The following is a 15005-nucleotide window of genomic DNA, read 5'->3' as shown; positions in this document are numbered from 1 at the left end:
CTTATCTTGCTCACTACAGTATTTCTAGCACCTGGAGTGGTGCCTGGGACAAGGAAGTTCCAGGTGCTTAAAGAGTATTGTTCAAGGAGTGAAGGTGTGAGGACTGGTCAGAAATTCTCTTTTGCGGGTGGGAGAGGATGAGAATGACATTTATACTGTCTCCATTAAAGAATCTGGGGCAGAATCTCTCAGTGGTATGTCCCAGGAGCTCATGGAATGTATGGATCCTGGAGAAGGCATTCAAATCTGCTCCAGCAGCTCAGAGAAGTGAGGGATTTAGGTGTGGTCTGAGAGTTCCAATACACTTGGAAGGGGGTCAGCAATAGCAGCAGTAGTAGCAGAAGGGATCCTAGAGACATCCAGATGCTCAAAACGCTGCTGGGCTCCTGGCCTACGCTGCTTCCTTGGAACCTGGCCTAGGCCAGGCCTCCATCAGGATCTGCCAGGCCCAGCAGGTCCTCTGCCAGACTGGTGAGCTCATTCTCCTCCAGCGCCTCCACCAGGCGCTGCAGTGTGGCTCGGCGACCCTCAGCCTGCACGAAGCGACGCAGCAGCTGGAAGGCTTGCTCGTACAGCCCATCGCGCTCATACTCATAGGCCAGCGAGTCCAGTGCCGGGTCCCGCAATGCCCGACAGCCACGCTGCAGTGAGCGTCCCACCCTGCGCCACTTGAGGCCCACTGAACGCGCGAACGTCTGTTGGTCCTGCAGGCTTAGTGGCCGATTCACTGCGGAGGGAGTTGGGAAGGTGGATTGGTGGGAGGGACCCGAGAGCCAGCCCCCTCCAGTACCCATCCAGTGACTTCCAGCCCAGTCCTCAACCCTGCCCAAAATCCAACCTTCTGGGGACCCCACCTTTGCGCTTGCACCTCACCTACTGGCCGACCCTGGAATAGAAACGTCTGTCCAGACAAGGGCAGTGGCTTCTCCTCTGGCGGAGAGGGGATCAGGGACTGCGAGGGGGCCGGGACAACATCAACATCCACGCTATCACCCTGGCGTGCCAAACCGAACGTCAGATTGCAGAGCGCATCTTCCAGCTCAGTTAGTTCCTCGTCTGGGAGCCGGTCAGGCTAGGGAGGGGAGTACAAGGTCAGTGGGGCTTTTATCCGTGAATCCCCACCCTACCCCTGCTGACCCCTGCCGGCCGCACCTTCTGGGCTAAGATGCAATTCAAACAATGCTCCTCATCTGTCAGCCAAGCATCCAGCCGCTGGGCACCGGCGCGTAGCTCCAGCTGCAGCGGTATGGAGTGTTGGGCCAGTGCTGCTGCCAAGCATCTTTGCAGCTGGGCGCGCAGCGTCCCTTCACGGTAGACCAGGAGGAAGCGGCTACAGGGCTGTCGCCCACAGAAACGCAACTGCACAATCAGCTGCGGGTCACTGCGGTGGATCTTGAGTATCTGCAGCATGTTCTGGCCCTCGGTGCTCTCTGCGGAGGTGAGCAGTCAGGCGCAGGTGGTCCCCAAGCAGGGCATTCTCCAAGCCGGAGGAGGGGCAAAGCCTATGGTCAAACCCCTGTTCCCATCCTCTGACCTAAGATGCTGGGTTATCCAGAGTACCCAGCTGGGAAACAAAATTGGGATGCAAAGAGCAACAACCCAGAAAGAAGGTCAGGACCTATCACAGAGTACATTCCAACAGAGTGGGTGCCACCTAGCCCCATCTCTTTAAGTCCCAATTGTGGGATGGGGGGCTTTGCAACACAGAAAAGGGGCATATGCTCTGGGCCACTAGGTCATCTGGGTGGGCAGGCAGGGGAGGGGCGGGAGGTCTTCCGCCTCCACCTAGTGGGGCTCCCTTTCCCCTGGAAGGAGAGGGGTTCTTGCTTTTCTGAGGTTGGGGTTGAATGCCCCAACCAGCTTCAGCCTCCTCTGGCTTCTACCCTGAGATGGGAAAGAGGAAGCCGGAGTGGTAGGTAGTGGGAGGGGTCTTGGGAAAGGAGTGCTGCAGTGAGAGAGGAAAAGAGAAGAGAGAAATGTGTGATTAGTAGAAAGGAGTGAGCTGGCTGGTTGGGAGTGAGGGGCAGAGAGTAGGGGGACATTAGTGCAGAAATAGGTAGATGTAAACATGACCATACTCAAGGACACACATGCAGGAAGCAGAGAAGACAAATCCTACCCAGCCACTTTTCTCTACCCTACCCTCACCTTCACCAAATTCTTTCCCTGAAGTTGGCTATAAGTCCAGGCCCACCAAATTCAGGAGGTGGGTTATTACCCCTGCCCCACCCACAGAGGCCCCAGCCCACCTCTTTCTCTCCCATTCCTACCCAGCTACCCACCTGTCAATGATGTCTGCAGAGCCCTGTATATTGCCACCTTCTTCTGGGGGTGTGCATAGGCATCAGACAAAACCACCTTGTCCAGTAAGGATTCCAAAAACAGGTATGCGCTGCCCACCCACTCTTCATGCCCATTTGGCCCAGCAGCCATCTTGCCTCCTAGAGACACAGACAGGCATCCAGGTCATCATAGCCTTGGAGATAACTGTCCAGTCCCCTGTGGCCCTCCATAGCAATCCCAACCAGCTGGTACACCTGTAGGAAAGAGTTCATCTTACATGCAGCACCTTGTGTCTCTGGCTCTAAACAGAGTCCCTCCTACCCCACTTACAATGAATATTGTCCTTCCACTGTCTTCCAGAAAAAAATCCAGGGTCACAGTGGCAGAAAAGTGGAGGTGGACCCCACAGTGGAAGTAGAGAATCTCTGCCTCCTCCTCAGGTCAATGGCTTTCTTTTCTTTTTTTTTTTTTTTAAGTATATATATATATATTTAATTTATTTTTATTGTAAACAAATGGGATACATGTTGTTTCTGTTTGTACATGGAGTAACAGCATATCATTTGCATATTCATACATTTACATAGAGTAATGATGTTTGATTCATTCCATTATTTTTTTCCTTCTCCCCCACCCCTCCCACCTCTCTTTTCACTCGATAGAGTCCCTCCTTCCTCCATTCTTGCCCCCCTCCCACCCCCCATTACAGGTCATCATCCACTTATCAGTGAGATCATTCATCTTTTGGATTTTTGAGATTGGCTTATCTCACTTAGCATGATATTCTCCAATTTCATCCATTTGCCTGCAAATGCCATAATTTTATTATTCTTTATAAGGTCAATGTCTTTCTTACCAAAACTGACAGAAGACCAATCTGGATAGTGTCAAGGCCCCAAAGCCAACCAGACCCATGTCCTGACCTTGTCATCAACTTAAACTTGGGTCCCTAGGGTCCCTGTGGGTCCACAGCCCCATTCTTAGGCTATTTCATCTGCTTCCCCACTACTGCATCTGGCTTCACTTCAAAAGAAACATGTAGTTTGGTCCTACCCAGATTTCCTCTCCCAATCCTAAGTGATCTCTGAGAATGTTCCTCCTGTTTTCTCAGTCCCTGTTCAGGTATGGGCATGTGAAGCAAGTCTGGCCAGTCTGCATATTCCACTCACTGTTCTTTAAGGTCTAGTTCAAATTTTGGGAATAGGGCTTAAATTGGACCAGTGAGAATCAACCCTACAACTCTGCCTGGACCAATAGGAAAGATGCCTAATTTCCCTTCCCTTGGGGCTAAACTGAAGAAAGGGGTAGGTCTGTTTGCTACTGCTTGGGAAGTGCCTGGTTGAGAATAAAACCAACACAGAAGGAAACAAAGTCACAAGATACAGAAGGGAACTTCTAACCACACTATGTCCCTGGATCCAGCTGTCCCTGAAGTCCTTATAGCCTGGACTGTTCACTTATGTAAGCAAAACCATTCCATTTTGTTATAAAGTTCTTGGAATTGCGCTCTTATCTTCTCCAACTCAAATTTTTCTATTATAGGTTCATTCCTATCCAGATAGTCAGAACCTATTGGTGGTAACATCTTCTCCATCCATCTTCTGTCAAAGTCTGGTCAAAAATTGGCAGGGAGCAAAATTTCTAGTCAGGCAATCAACACATTGACCCTCAGTTCAGTGGCCTCCCAGTTACTGGCCCAGTAAGAGGCAAGTCCCCCCAGCTCACCTGAAGGGATACCCCCTCTTCCTAGAAATGAACTTAAGACCCCAGCTCCTTACCCCACAAGTTACATTCCTTTACTTTCTCTCTGTCAGTATTTATACATAGTGGGTTCAGAAGGGTGCTGAACCCCAGCTCTGCGCAGAACAGAAGGAGTAGTCCCAGCTGTCTTCTATTTACAAACAGGGAGACTCAGGGGAGGGGGTACAGGAGGAGTCAGCTCTGTAACACTGAACATCCTCGAGGAAGAAGTAAGAATCTAGAGGTCAGGGCAAAGAGCAGAGAGGCTGCATTTCAGATCTTCCCCAGGCTCTAACCTGAGGGTCAAAGCTGGAACAGTATTTGGGCCCTCCAGCATCACCCACCCACCCTGGCAAGAGAAATGAAAACTGGTAATGGCCCTACCTGGGTCTGAGCATAGGGGGCACACTTTTTGGAGTTCCCAATATGCAAGTCATTTCACTAAAAAAATTAATACTTGTATATTTACCCAAAACAACAGTCTGAAAATTAACAGATCAGGATGGGGGCAAGGAGGGGCTGGGGTAATTTTTTTGTTTTATTTTATTCAGTAATATCTTCCACTTTATGTAAAATAGATAAATTTGGGGCTGGTGCTATAACTCAGTGGTACAGTGTTTGCTTGGCATGTTCAAGCCCTGGTTTCAATCCCCACCACTAAAAATAAAATAAAAGACACATTTCCTTTGTGTTAAAAAAAAAAAAAGCAAAGTAAATGTCTTTAAAAGACTGGGAATGTACCTTAGTGGTATATGCCCCTGGGTTAAATCCCCAGTAGCAAAAAAAAAAAAAAAAAAAAACAGGGTGAAACTCTAAATCTGCTGATGGGAAATTGTTTCCACTTTCATATCTTCCTAGCCCCCTGACTTGGAAGTGCTGAACTAATGAATGTAGACTCACCCCAAAGGGTGTAGGTAGGGACAGAATGAAACAGATCGAGCCTGCCAGGTGAGCCCTGGAAACCTGGAGCTGGGGCGATGCTCAACGCTAGCACTGGGCACGTAAGTCTGCTTGGCTGGAGTTGAGAGGTCAGTTAACGGAGGGTGGGGCTTGTCTTCAATTTTCCCCTTGAGAATCATCCTTTCTGCGTGTCCTTCTACAGAAAAGCCCTCTTCCGGAAGCCCAAAGCATCACCCACCAGGAGTCCGCCCCTGCTCTGGCAGGGCTGAGGCTTCCAGGCTGGCCCTGGTAACATTTAGCTGGATGACATTATATGGACATTTGAGTTCAAACCTAAGAACAAGTGCTCCTACTACAGTGGTCAACCAGGCATCGCACCCTAACACAAAACGGTCCCCGTGCAGCCCTACCTCTGGCTGGTGGGCGGGGACGACCCGCAGGAGTGGCCCAAGGACTGAAAGCCTGCAATTCCAGGCGACCAGCCAGCGCACCCCCTACTCATCTGCCCCGCTTCGGAGCTCTTGAGGGAAGCTTCACCGCTTCCCTCTAGTCCACCTCCATTCTGAGGTTTCGCACGTGCCCGGGGTCTCGGCTCACAGAACTGTTCAGACCAGCCCTCACCTTCAGGGCCCTGCCGCTCCTCAAAAGCCCGCAGCTGGGGCAAGGAGCCCGCAAGGGTCGAGTTCCGTACCTCCCCCACGCCTCCCACTGAAAGAGCCCAATAGGCCGCCGCCTCTAGCTGGTGACAACCGCGGGATGCTCACGCTTGGGAGCCAGGATCCGCCTCTGCTCCTGCCGCACCCGCAAGCCCACCCATTATCTGCACTAACCTGCCCGCCTCGGCCGGGTCTGGGTTCCCACGCCCGCCAGGCCCTGCTGCACCGCGCCGCTTCCGGGTGTGCGCCGAGGCGCTGGGGCGGTGCCCCTGTTCGAGCCGCCCCGTCCGCCCGCGCGTCCCGCCTTCCCAGCTCCCGGCAGCTCCTTCCCACCCTGCTGTCCTCTACTGCCAGTCCCCTGACTCTGGGCAAAGTCCATCTGGTCCGCTGAGCAGGTAAGATATCAACGCCCGAGGTTGGACGGCAGGAAGAACTGCCCGCAGGTCGTGACTTCAGGGTCTTGCAGTTTTTACGAGGCGGGAGGGCCCCAGTGTGAAAACTGACAGACTTTCGTCTTGTTCCTGGTGGATCAATAAGAGGGCGCCCTCTGGTGATCAGAATTTTCTAGTGCCCCCTGGGAATCTAGTTTGATAATCTGATCTCTACCACTCCCACTGAAAACCCTGTGCCATGGGTTCCAGATACAAACCTGGCCGGCATAGGATATCCGAAACCCCAGCGTACACGTGACACATATTCCAGAAGAGACCTCTAGCCTGGAAGATACGGCGAAATACACTAGCAAGTGATGTAAAGCGTGTACAAAACACCGCAGGCATCTTGAAACAAAATTGGCGACTTCATAGGTCAGGCGCGGTGGCGCACGACTATAATTCCAGACACTCGGGTAACGGAGGCAGGAGGATCCCAAGTTAAAGGCCAGCCTGAGCAATTTAGCGAGACAGTGTCTCAAAAAATAAAAAGAACTGGGGCTAGTGGTAGGTTCAATCTCCAGAGTGTGTCTGCGCCTCTCTCTTTCTCTCTCTCTCTCTCTCTCTCTCTCTCTCTCTCTCTCTCTTTCTCTCTTTCTCTCTCTCTCACACACACACACATGCACACAGAGGCAACTTCAAAAAGGACGCACAATTTGTAACAACCCCATCTTCCCTCTCAAAGCTGTGCTCTGGGGTGGTTCTAGGGAGTTCCAAAGTACCCAGCGGGAACCAGGGCTGTTCAAGGATCAGGATCCAAATTTGAACTGCAGCTCCTCAGGCTCCAGAACCGACTGGCTCCAGACCCCACGCTTTTCTCCGCATGTCTTGAGGATTTTAGAAAGCATCTGGGACACTCCCTGGCTACACCGTGGCTGCAAAGGAGTTTCCCCTCTCTGGGCGGATCTAGCTGGGCTCGCCCATGCCACTGCTGATTGGCTCGTTATCCCTGACAATTAAAACTCTTCAATAATGCTTCCATTTTATTAACCCTAGTCACTTTCTAGTGACTGGCAGGGTTGGGACAAGGTTTCTCTACTTGGAACCTGTGTAGTCACCTGGAGGTTGTTCAACAATTGAGAAAATCGTTTAAACAACCAGAAATGCTTTGGCATCCAGAGCCCAACTACATGGATCTGTGCAGTGGGACAGGGCCCCCACATTTTGCATGATTTTATTTATTTATGGTGCTGGGGATCGAACCTAGGGCATGCTAGGAAAGTGCTCTACCTCTGAGCTATATTCCTAACCCTTCTTTTATTTTGAGACAGGGTCTCCCTAAATTGCTAAGCCTGCCTTAAACTTGAGATCCCCCTGCCTCAACCTCCAGAATAGCTGGGATCACAGGTGTGCACCACCACTCCCAGCTCTGAAATTCTTATCCTTGTGAAGAGGGATCCGTATTTTTATTTTGTACTGGGCTCTGTAATTATGTAGTGGCTTCCAGTCCACCAGCATTTCTACACCCAGGCTCCCAATGTTCCCTCAACACTTTGGTTTTCCTGAGCCCAGGGATGACCCTGTCTCTCTCTCCTGTCGGGAGCCATTGGAAGCGGTGAAGTCCCCAAACCAGAGCCACACCATGGTGGAGCCGGGAGAACAACTGCCCGAGGAAGTGCTGGCTCTCATCTTCTGCCACCTGTCCCTCAGGGATCGTGCTGCTGCTGCTGGGGTCTGCAGGGCCTGGGCAGCCGCTGCCACCAGCAGTGCTGTGTGGCATGACACAAGCATCAGGTGAGATGGCTTTTCTGTCACCATCCTCCCTGCTATTCCTCATTTGCATACTTTCCCTGCAAAGTCAGGAATTGGGGAGATTCATTGACTTCCTTCAAAAACAAAACAAAACAAAGGAAAACACCTAACATTTATTGACTGCCTACTGCATACCAACTCTTGTTAATATATGTAAGATTCATATATTAACCCATTTAATCCTCAAGAAAACCTCATGTGACAGCATTATTGTTGCACTGATAACAAACGGGGCAGAGGGAATCACTTACCGCTGATCACTCTTCTAGAGAGTGACAGAAGTGAAATTTGAACCTGGCACTCACCACACCTCTTTAGGACAGCTGAGAAAGCCTAGTTCCTAAAATATTGGCTCTCTATGCCGGGATTTCAATATGTGCCAGACACCACTGAAGTCTTATAAAGGGATAGGAGTTCCCTCCTACTATCAGCTGCTGCTATGGGGCAAGGGCATGGTCTGGAGGGAGAGGTGTGTACATCGGGAACAGGAAGTGGGGAGGGCAGCTAGCACCCAAATTGAGAGTTGATGGAGGCTTCTCCCTCGGTCATGATGAGACTGCCAATGCCTTTTCTACACCACTCTAACCCAAAGATGCGACAGTGAACGGGAAGGCATACTGCCACCATATCTGTCTGTCTGCCTGGACCACATTCACAACCTTCAGCTGGAATTTGAGCCGTCGAGGAAATCGAGCCGCCGAGCTGCCACCGAGCTGCTGACTACGCTGGCGGGCCGTGCCCCAGGGCTTCGAGGCTTGCGCCTGAAGTGCTGCGGAGAGAAACCGCTCTTCGACGCAGGCCGAGACGTCCTCGATGCTGTGCATGCCCTCTGTGGGTCCGCCGGCCAGCTGCACCACCTTGACCTGCGGTGCTTGCCATTCACACTGGACGACGCGCTGGTGCTGCAGGTAGCCTGTGGCTGTCCGGAGCTCCGCAGCATTTTCCTAGATAACCATACGCTGGTTGACAGCGTGGGGCCGGGCTCAGTACTCAAGCTACTGGCGGCCTGCCCGCGCCTGCGCACCCTTGGCCTGCACTTGGCCAGTTTGTCCCGCGCTGTCCTCGATGCGCTGGCAGAGCCAAATCGCGCACCTTTTGCGCTCCTGGCTCTGCGGTGCGCGAGCCCTGAAGATGCACGCGCATCCCCACTGCCCGACGGAGCCTGGGTAGCGTTGCACTGCCGCCACCCTGGGCTGACTGTGGAGCTGGAGCTGGAGCCTGCGCTGCCAGCTGAGAGTGTGATGCGCGTTCTGCAACCAGCAGTACCCGTAGCTACGCTGCGTCTCAACCTCTCGGGTGACACTGTAGGTCCATTGCGTTTTGCCGCGTGCCACTACGCCACAACCCTGCGCGCGCTAGAGGTGCGTGCCTCCGCCTCACCCGAGTTGGACACTGCGCTGGAGGAACTGGCAAGGCGGTGCGCGGGCCTGCGTGAAATACACTGCTTCTGCGTAGTGAGAACATCGGTGCTGGACGCCTTCCGCGCGCACTGCCCGCGCCTGCGCAGCTACACACTCAAACTGAAGCGCGAGCCACATCCCTGGCGGCCCACGCTTGTGCGATAATTGGACAAACTCCTTCTCCCCCCGCCCCCCACAAACCTGAGGCTTCTGAGACGCGGGAAGAATTTCCCAAGCACACCCCAATTGCCAGCTCTTTCCTTGGGGATTCCGGTGCCTCTGTGCCTTTTGGGGATGGGACCGGTGGGATGGCGTCCGCCCTGTACTGCACCGGACACCCTGAGTCCACTCGGTGCTCTCAACCTCTGCAGACGCCAACTCTGTCCGGACCGCAGTGGACCCCCACCCCTGCTCTTCTGCATGCTCTGTGCCAGTTCTGTGGTCCGGCATCGGGGGAGGGCAGGCACAGACGCGGGCTGGGCCTTAGGGGTGAGTGTGAAATAAACAAATCCTACAGTATCTCTGCGTCCTGTGAAAATCAGGCTAGGCTCTGAAAGGGGGGACGAGGAACGCAGAGCCCAAGAGCCGAGCCGTCTGGGCAGAGGCGGAAGATGCAGCTGCAGGGGTCAGGGGCGGGTCACTTCTTCCCTTTGGATTGACAGTGCTCCTGCGTTCAGCAGGAAACGGTCAGTTTTCTCACTATCTTATCTGTGCGCCCTATCTGGGGCTTCACTAGGACTCTCCGCGTTCACCGTAGGCTGCACACGGACGATTTCTCCCAAAGAAACTAAAAGGAAATGGAGGGATTGAGAAAGATGAGATTCGAACCCAGGTCTCCCTCCGCACCCTATCCCTCCACACACAGCCGATTCAGCCAGCCCTTCTGTCTGCTGGTGCCTCGGCCGCTGTCCGAGCCCCGCCCCGCGGGTTCGCACGTGGCCCCCGCCTGACCCGGCGCCCGGAGGCGGAGTAGGGCGGGGCGGGAGGCAAACGCAGCACTTTCACGGCTTTGACAAGCCCGCAGCGGCCGGGCCGGAGCGCTGAGCCGGGCCGACACTGCGCCATGCAGGAAGCGCCAGCCGCGCTGCCCACGGAGCCAGGCCCCAGCCCCGTGCCTGCCTTTCTCGGCAAGCTATGGGCGCTGGTGGGGGACCCAGGCACCGACCACCTGATCCGCTGGAGCCCGGTGAGGGCTGGGGCCCCTCGACTCCCCCCGTGGTCCCTGGGGTCCCTCCACGTCGGTGAACACCCACGCCCACCCAGCCCCCGCCTGGGACTGGACTGTGGGTCACTCCGATTCAGTAGTCCAGGGTACTTCACCTTAGAGGGGATGTGTGAGATGAGGATGAGGGCGACTTCCTCTGGGGTGGAGGAAGGGTTAGGAACCTCCTGGAGACCTGGAGCCAGGGGGGGATCTCCTCGTTGATTTAATTCTCACCCCACCCCATCGACAGATTGGAAGACAGACCGAGAGAAGGGAGGGCTCTGGCTCTGGCTCAGGTCTGGGACGGGTCCGAGGTGGAACCGGGGTTGACCTCTGCTACTGTTCTTTGAGAACCGAGTCTGGGTTACGCTAGGGGTAGGGATTCACTGTGATCGTCCCAGGCTAGGCCTCAGGTGGTTCTGGCCGGGCCTTTACCATATTCCCATGAGTGGCACTGACCCCAGAGTGAGTGTGTGTGCGCGCGCTACAGCGCCCGCCTGATGGTGGGCGGGCGCCACTCACCAAGTCTGGTCTCTACCCGCACCTCGGGTGGGCGGCATTCTCGGTAGAGTGGGACCAGCTTCCTTGTAAGCGATCAGAGCCGCTTCGCCAAAGAAGTGCTGCCCCAGTATTTCAAGCACAGCAACATGGCGAGCTTTGTGCGTCAACTCAACATGTGTGAGTCCCTCAGGCTGGGTGGGGACCGGGTGTGGGTGATTTGGTGCCAAAGATGGAGCGACTCACCCCTGCCCCCCACGCCCCACTCTCCAGATGGTTTTCGAAAGGTAGTAAGCATTGAGCAGGGTGGCCTGCTCAGGCCGGAGCGTGACCACGTCGAGTTCCAGCACCCGAGCTTCGTGCGCGGCAGGGAGCAGCTACTGGAACGCGTGCGGCGCAAGGTAGCGGTAGCCAGCAAAAATGTGTAAGCCTGCTTGGGATGTTGGGACTGCTGGCCCTGTTCTATGAGATCCTGTACCCACTGCAGGTGCCTGCGCTGCGCAGCGACGATGGTCGCTGGCGCCCCGAAGACCTGGGCCGGCTGCTGGGCGAGGTGCAGGCTTTGCGAGGAGTGCAGGAGAACACTGAGGCGCGGCTGCGGGAGCTCAGGCAGTGCGGAGGAGGGGCGGCCCGGGTGGGAGGTTCTGGGTGAGAGGATGCTGGCCTCCAGGGAGTTCTGGGCAGTCCCTTCCGTTTTGGGGCCTTGGTATGTCCTTCCAGGCAAATGGGCCCAGCTGTGGAACTCTAGACTCTCTATAGGGTAGATAATTATTGGGGTAGTGACCTGGATCCTGGCCATTCTGTGTGTGTGTGTGTTTGGAGGGGGGTGTCTGGGAGAACTCAGATGCCTTAGCACCATCCCACGCCTTCCCCCAGGCAGAACGAGATCTTGTGGCGGGAAGTGGTGACACTTCGGCAGAGCCATGGTCAGCAGCACCGGGTCATTGGCAAGGTGTTTCTCTCCTTCTACCTCCCTTGTCCCTCTCACTCCTGGGCACCCCCCTACACACCCAGTCCTCCAGCATCCAAATAAGCCCTTTCTCAAACCCACCCGAAACTGCCTGGCTATGGTGGGGGTGTGTCCAAAGTATGAATAAGCCCTTCCCTTCCTCTCCAGCTGATCCAGTGCCTCTTTGGACCACTTCAGGCTGGGCCCAGTAGTGCAGGAACCAAGAGAAAGCTGTGAGTGAGAGCCAAGGATGCTCACGCCCACTTCTCCACTTCCAGGACCTTCTCTCTGCCTGGGACCCCTGGCAGGGACCCCTTCTCTTCCAGAAACTCCTTCAGGCAGAACCCTCATTCCTCTTCCTGGCTGCACACCAGCTTCCCCAACCCTCTGGGACTTTTCCCCCTCCCCCAACACAAGCATCTGATATTCCCACTCCCAGGACCTTACCTCCAAATTCCCATCCCAGCAGTCCCTTCCCCTCCCACCAAAATATCCCAACTGCAGAGAGCTTGGGGCTCAATCATGCTCCCTCCCTCTCCTCTACCCCCAAAGGGCCCCCATCTCTGGGGGGGAGCCCCTTCCACTCCAGCATGTGACTGATGCCCTGGCAACAGGCCTCAGCTCTGCTGACTTGGCTGCTGGGGCCTGAGGGAGGGAGGGAGGGAAGTGTAGGCTGAGGGGCATAGGGACTGAACCGTCCCTACCCTGTGGGACTCTGGTCATACTATATAGGTCCCTGATGCTGGATGAAGGGAGCTCATGCCCAACACCTGCCAAATTCAATGCCTGCCCCCTGCCTGGTGCCCTCCTGCAGGACTCCTACTTTATCCAGTCGGTAAGTTTGTCTTTTTCCCCTTTCCTTAGAACACAGCTGTTTCTTCTCCCCATTCCCCCAAAAGAAAATGGAAGCCAACCTTCCAATTAACCAGACCCAGGTTCCCCATCATGGACTGAGCCTTCCCCCTCAAACCCTGCCCTTAGACCCTATAGTCCCCGTGGGTGCAGGTTGAGTTCTGGCTTTCCTGGTGATAGAGGTCAAGGGCTGGGTCTAGCTTTCTATTTACAGCCCCTTCCAGAGACTACCTTGGGCCTCAGCCCTCACAGAGCCAGGGGCCCCATCATCTCTGACATCCCAGAAGACTCTCCATCCCCTGAAGGGCCCAGGATTTCTCCCTCCAGTGATGGCAGGAGGTAAGGAGGACAGGGGCTACCTCTGGGGAGCCTGTCAGGGAGGGCCTGGCAGCCCAGATGGCTGTGGGGGTGGGGGAGAGGTCAGTGCCAGGGTCTGGTTGAAGCTTTTCTCTGGTGCAGGGAGAAGGGCCTGGCACTTCTCAAAGAAGAGCCGGCCAGTCCAGGGGGGGATGGCGAGGCCGGGCTGGCCCTGGCCCCAAACGAGTGTGACTTCTGCGTGACAGCCCCCCCACCACTGCCTGTGGCTGTGGTACAGGCCATCCTGGAAGGGAAAGGGAGCTTCAGCCCTGAGGGGCCCAGGAGTGTCCAACAGCCTGAACCAAGGGGCCCCAGGGAGGTACCTGACAGGTAAGCAGAGCCCATTCTTGATGGTGAACCCTGCAGGCTACTTTTGCAGCTAGACAAACACTCTGGCCCATGAAACTGCCCTGCTTTGTCTGCCCCTTAGTGGCTGAGGAGAACATTGGCCCCTTGACTCTATGACACTGATTTCTCAGAATGTGCTCCAAGGAGCACCTGCATGCAAATCCTCAACAAGTGGAAATTCCCACTCAGGTTACTCAGCTCCGCTGTGGTAGGACTGAGGACCCTGCATTTTAAATGAGTTCACTGGGATGATTATAATGTACACAGTAGTTTAGGAGCCACTGGTATTTACACTTGCATAGAGTGAGGACCTGTCCTAAAGACCTCAAGCCCTAGAGGAAGAAGGGATACTCTGTGCCCCTTTATGGGGAGGGGGAGTGGCTTTTTCTAAATGTTGGGGGATTTAAATCCTGTTGCATCCAAGTTCTTTGGGCACTACAGGCCAACAGCAGTTCTTTGTGCCCAGGGGACCTCTGGGTCTGGAGCAGGGTAATAGGAGCCCAGAGAATCTGCTGCCTTCGATGCTGCTTCGGCCTCCCCCTGAAAGTGTGGAGCCTGCAGCACCCCTAGATGTGAGTACTTCCTTGTCTGGCACAGGGGCACATGTACTGGTGTTTTACTGTCTCTGCGGCCTGAGAGGGCACCAGTGACCCAGAACTCTTCTCAGGTGTTGGGCCCCAGCCTCCCAGGGCGAGAATGGACCCTGATGGACTTGGACATGGAGCTGTCCCTGGTAAGATGGGCGTAGGGAGGGCCACAACCTTTGGTCCATAGCTGCTCTTAGTGAGCCAAAGCCATGTCTGAAGATTGCCCAAGTGAGTCCCCAGCTTTCTTCCTCAGCTACTGAGCTCCCTCCCCAGCTCCTTCATGGGGTTCTCCCATGCAGATGCAGCCCTTGGTTCCAGAGAGGGGTGAGGCTGAGCTGGCAGTCAAGGGATTGAATTCTCCAGGTCCAGGTAATGGTTGTAGGGACTCAGGAGCTGGGAGGGAGGCCATGACTGGGCTGAGCTATCATGATTGGTGGAGTAGGCAGCTTGGGTTTTACAGGGAAATCCCCTGAGTTCAGGCTGCCCCTTAGAGCCTTCTGGAGCTACCTTCCTTTTGCCATTGGGTGAGAGTGGGGAGGTTAAGAATGATATTTCTTCCTAACTTGAGTGGAAGTCAGGGGCAGGGCTCACCTCCCATAGGGAAGAAGGGGCAACACTCCTTCTTGCTGAGCATAGCCTCACTCCTCCTAGGAAAGGACTCCACGCTTGGGGCCCCACTCCTGCTGGACGTCCAGGCAGATCTGGGAGGCCCAGCCCTGGCTGTTCCCGGGGCTTTAACCATTTACAGCACCCCCGAGAACCGGGCCTCCTACCTGGGCCCAAGGGCCAGTCCCTCCCCCTGAAACCCGTGAACCTCTCAAGGGATCTGGATAAGGAACCAGTCTACAGCAGCACACCTCTGATTTTCTGGCGTCCCCTGGGGGCAGGGGTGAGCCGAGCCCCCATTACTCAGCGGCCTCTCTACATTTACCCCATTGAGCCCTGCACATAAACTGCATCATTTTCTGTGTTTCCGGTGTCTTTTCTCTATCGACGAGGGAACCCAGGACTCAGGGGGTGGGGTGAACGGTTTTGCACTAGAAGAATG

The 15005-nt window shown here is 54.9% G+C and overlaps 3 protein-coding genes across 12 annotated transcripts; 2 read left to right on the top strand and 1 right to left on the bottom strand.

The window, feature by feature from the left end:
- Positions 1-133: 133 nt before the first annotated feature.
- On the bottom strand, positions 134-5836 carry Tradd (TNFRSF1A associated via death domain). 4 transcript variants are annotated; one of them, XM_047527362.1, is made up of 5 exons: positions 5754-5836; positions 2283-2441; positions 1153-1430; positions 874-1072; positions 134-727 (listed from the first exon to the last, which is right to left on the bottom strand). In XM_047527362.1, exons 2-5 carry the CDS (start codon positions 2431-2433, stop codon positions 417-419), a joined length of 939 nt encoding a protein of 312 aa, XP_047383318.1. In that variant the 5' UTR covers positions 2434-2441; positions 5754-5836; the 3' UTR covers positions 134-416. The 4 variants fall into 4 exon arrangements, with proteins under 4 accessions (XP_047383318.1, XP_047383320.1, XP_047383321.1 ...); XM_047527364.1 differs by having other exon boundaries at positions 2283-2537; positions 5754-5819; XM_047527365.1 differs by lacking the exon at positions 5754-5836 and adding an exon at positions 5334-5731 and having other exon boundaries at positions 2283-2537.
- An 8-nt stretch (positions 5837-5844) lies between these two features.
- Positions 5845-9662, top strand: Fbxl8 (F-box and leucine rich repeat protein 8). Of its 3 annotated transcripts, none has more exons than XM_047527360.1 (3): positions 5845-5974; positions 7554-7744; positions 8355-9662. In XM_047527360.1, exons 2-3 carry the CDS (start codon positions 7593-7595, stop codon positions 9325-9327), a joined length of 1125 nt encoding a protein of 374 aa, XP_047383316.1. In that variant the 5' UTR covers positions 5845-5974; positions 7554-7592; the 3' UTR covers positions 9328-9662. The 3 variants fall into 3 exon arrangements, with proteins under 3 accessions (XP_047383316.1, XP_047383315.1, XP_047383314.1); XM_047527359.1 differs by having other exon boundaries at positions 5862-5974; positions 7523-7744; XM_047527358.1 differs by lacking the exon at positions 5845-5974 and having other exon boundaries at positions 7310-7744.
- Positions 9663-10167: 505 nt separating this feature from the next.
- Positions 10168-14919, top strand: Hsf4 (heat shock transcription factor 4). Of its 5 annotated transcripts, none has more exons than XM_047528946.1 (13): positions 10168-10348; positions 10936-11044; positions 11138-11265; positions 11352-11476; positions 11741-11816; positions 11982-12046; positions 12546-12648; positions 12880-13004; positions 13125-13352; positions 13837-13942; positions 14038-14103; positions 14257-14326; positions 14609-14919. In XM_047528946.1, exons 1-13 carry the CDS (start codon positions 10226-10228, stop codon positions 14758-14760), a joined length of 1476 nt encoding a protein of 491 aa, XP_047384902.1. In that variant the 5' UTR covers positions 10168-10225; the 3' UTR covers positions 14761-14919. The 5 variants fall into 5 exon arrangements, with proteins under 5 accessions (XP_047384902.1, XP_047384906.1, XP_047384903.1 ...); XM_047528950.1 differs by having other exon boundaries at positions 12866-13004; positions 13229-13352; XM_047528947.1 differs by having other exon boundaries at positions 14211-14326; positions 14609-14747.
- The last annotated feature ends 86 nt before the right edge of the window (positions 14920-15005 follow it).

This window comes from Sciurus carolinensis, chromosome 16 (assembly GCF_902686445.1).
Source record: "Sciurus carolinensis chromosome 16, mSciCar1.2, whole genome shotgun sequence".
Taxonomy (NCBI): domain Eukaryota; kingdom Metazoa; phylum Chordata; class Mammalia; order Rodentia; family Sciuridae; genus Sciurus; species Sciurus carolinensis.
The sequence above is the reverse complement of the archived record's forward strand: the minus strand, read 5'-3'. Positions and strand labels throughout refer to the sequence as shown.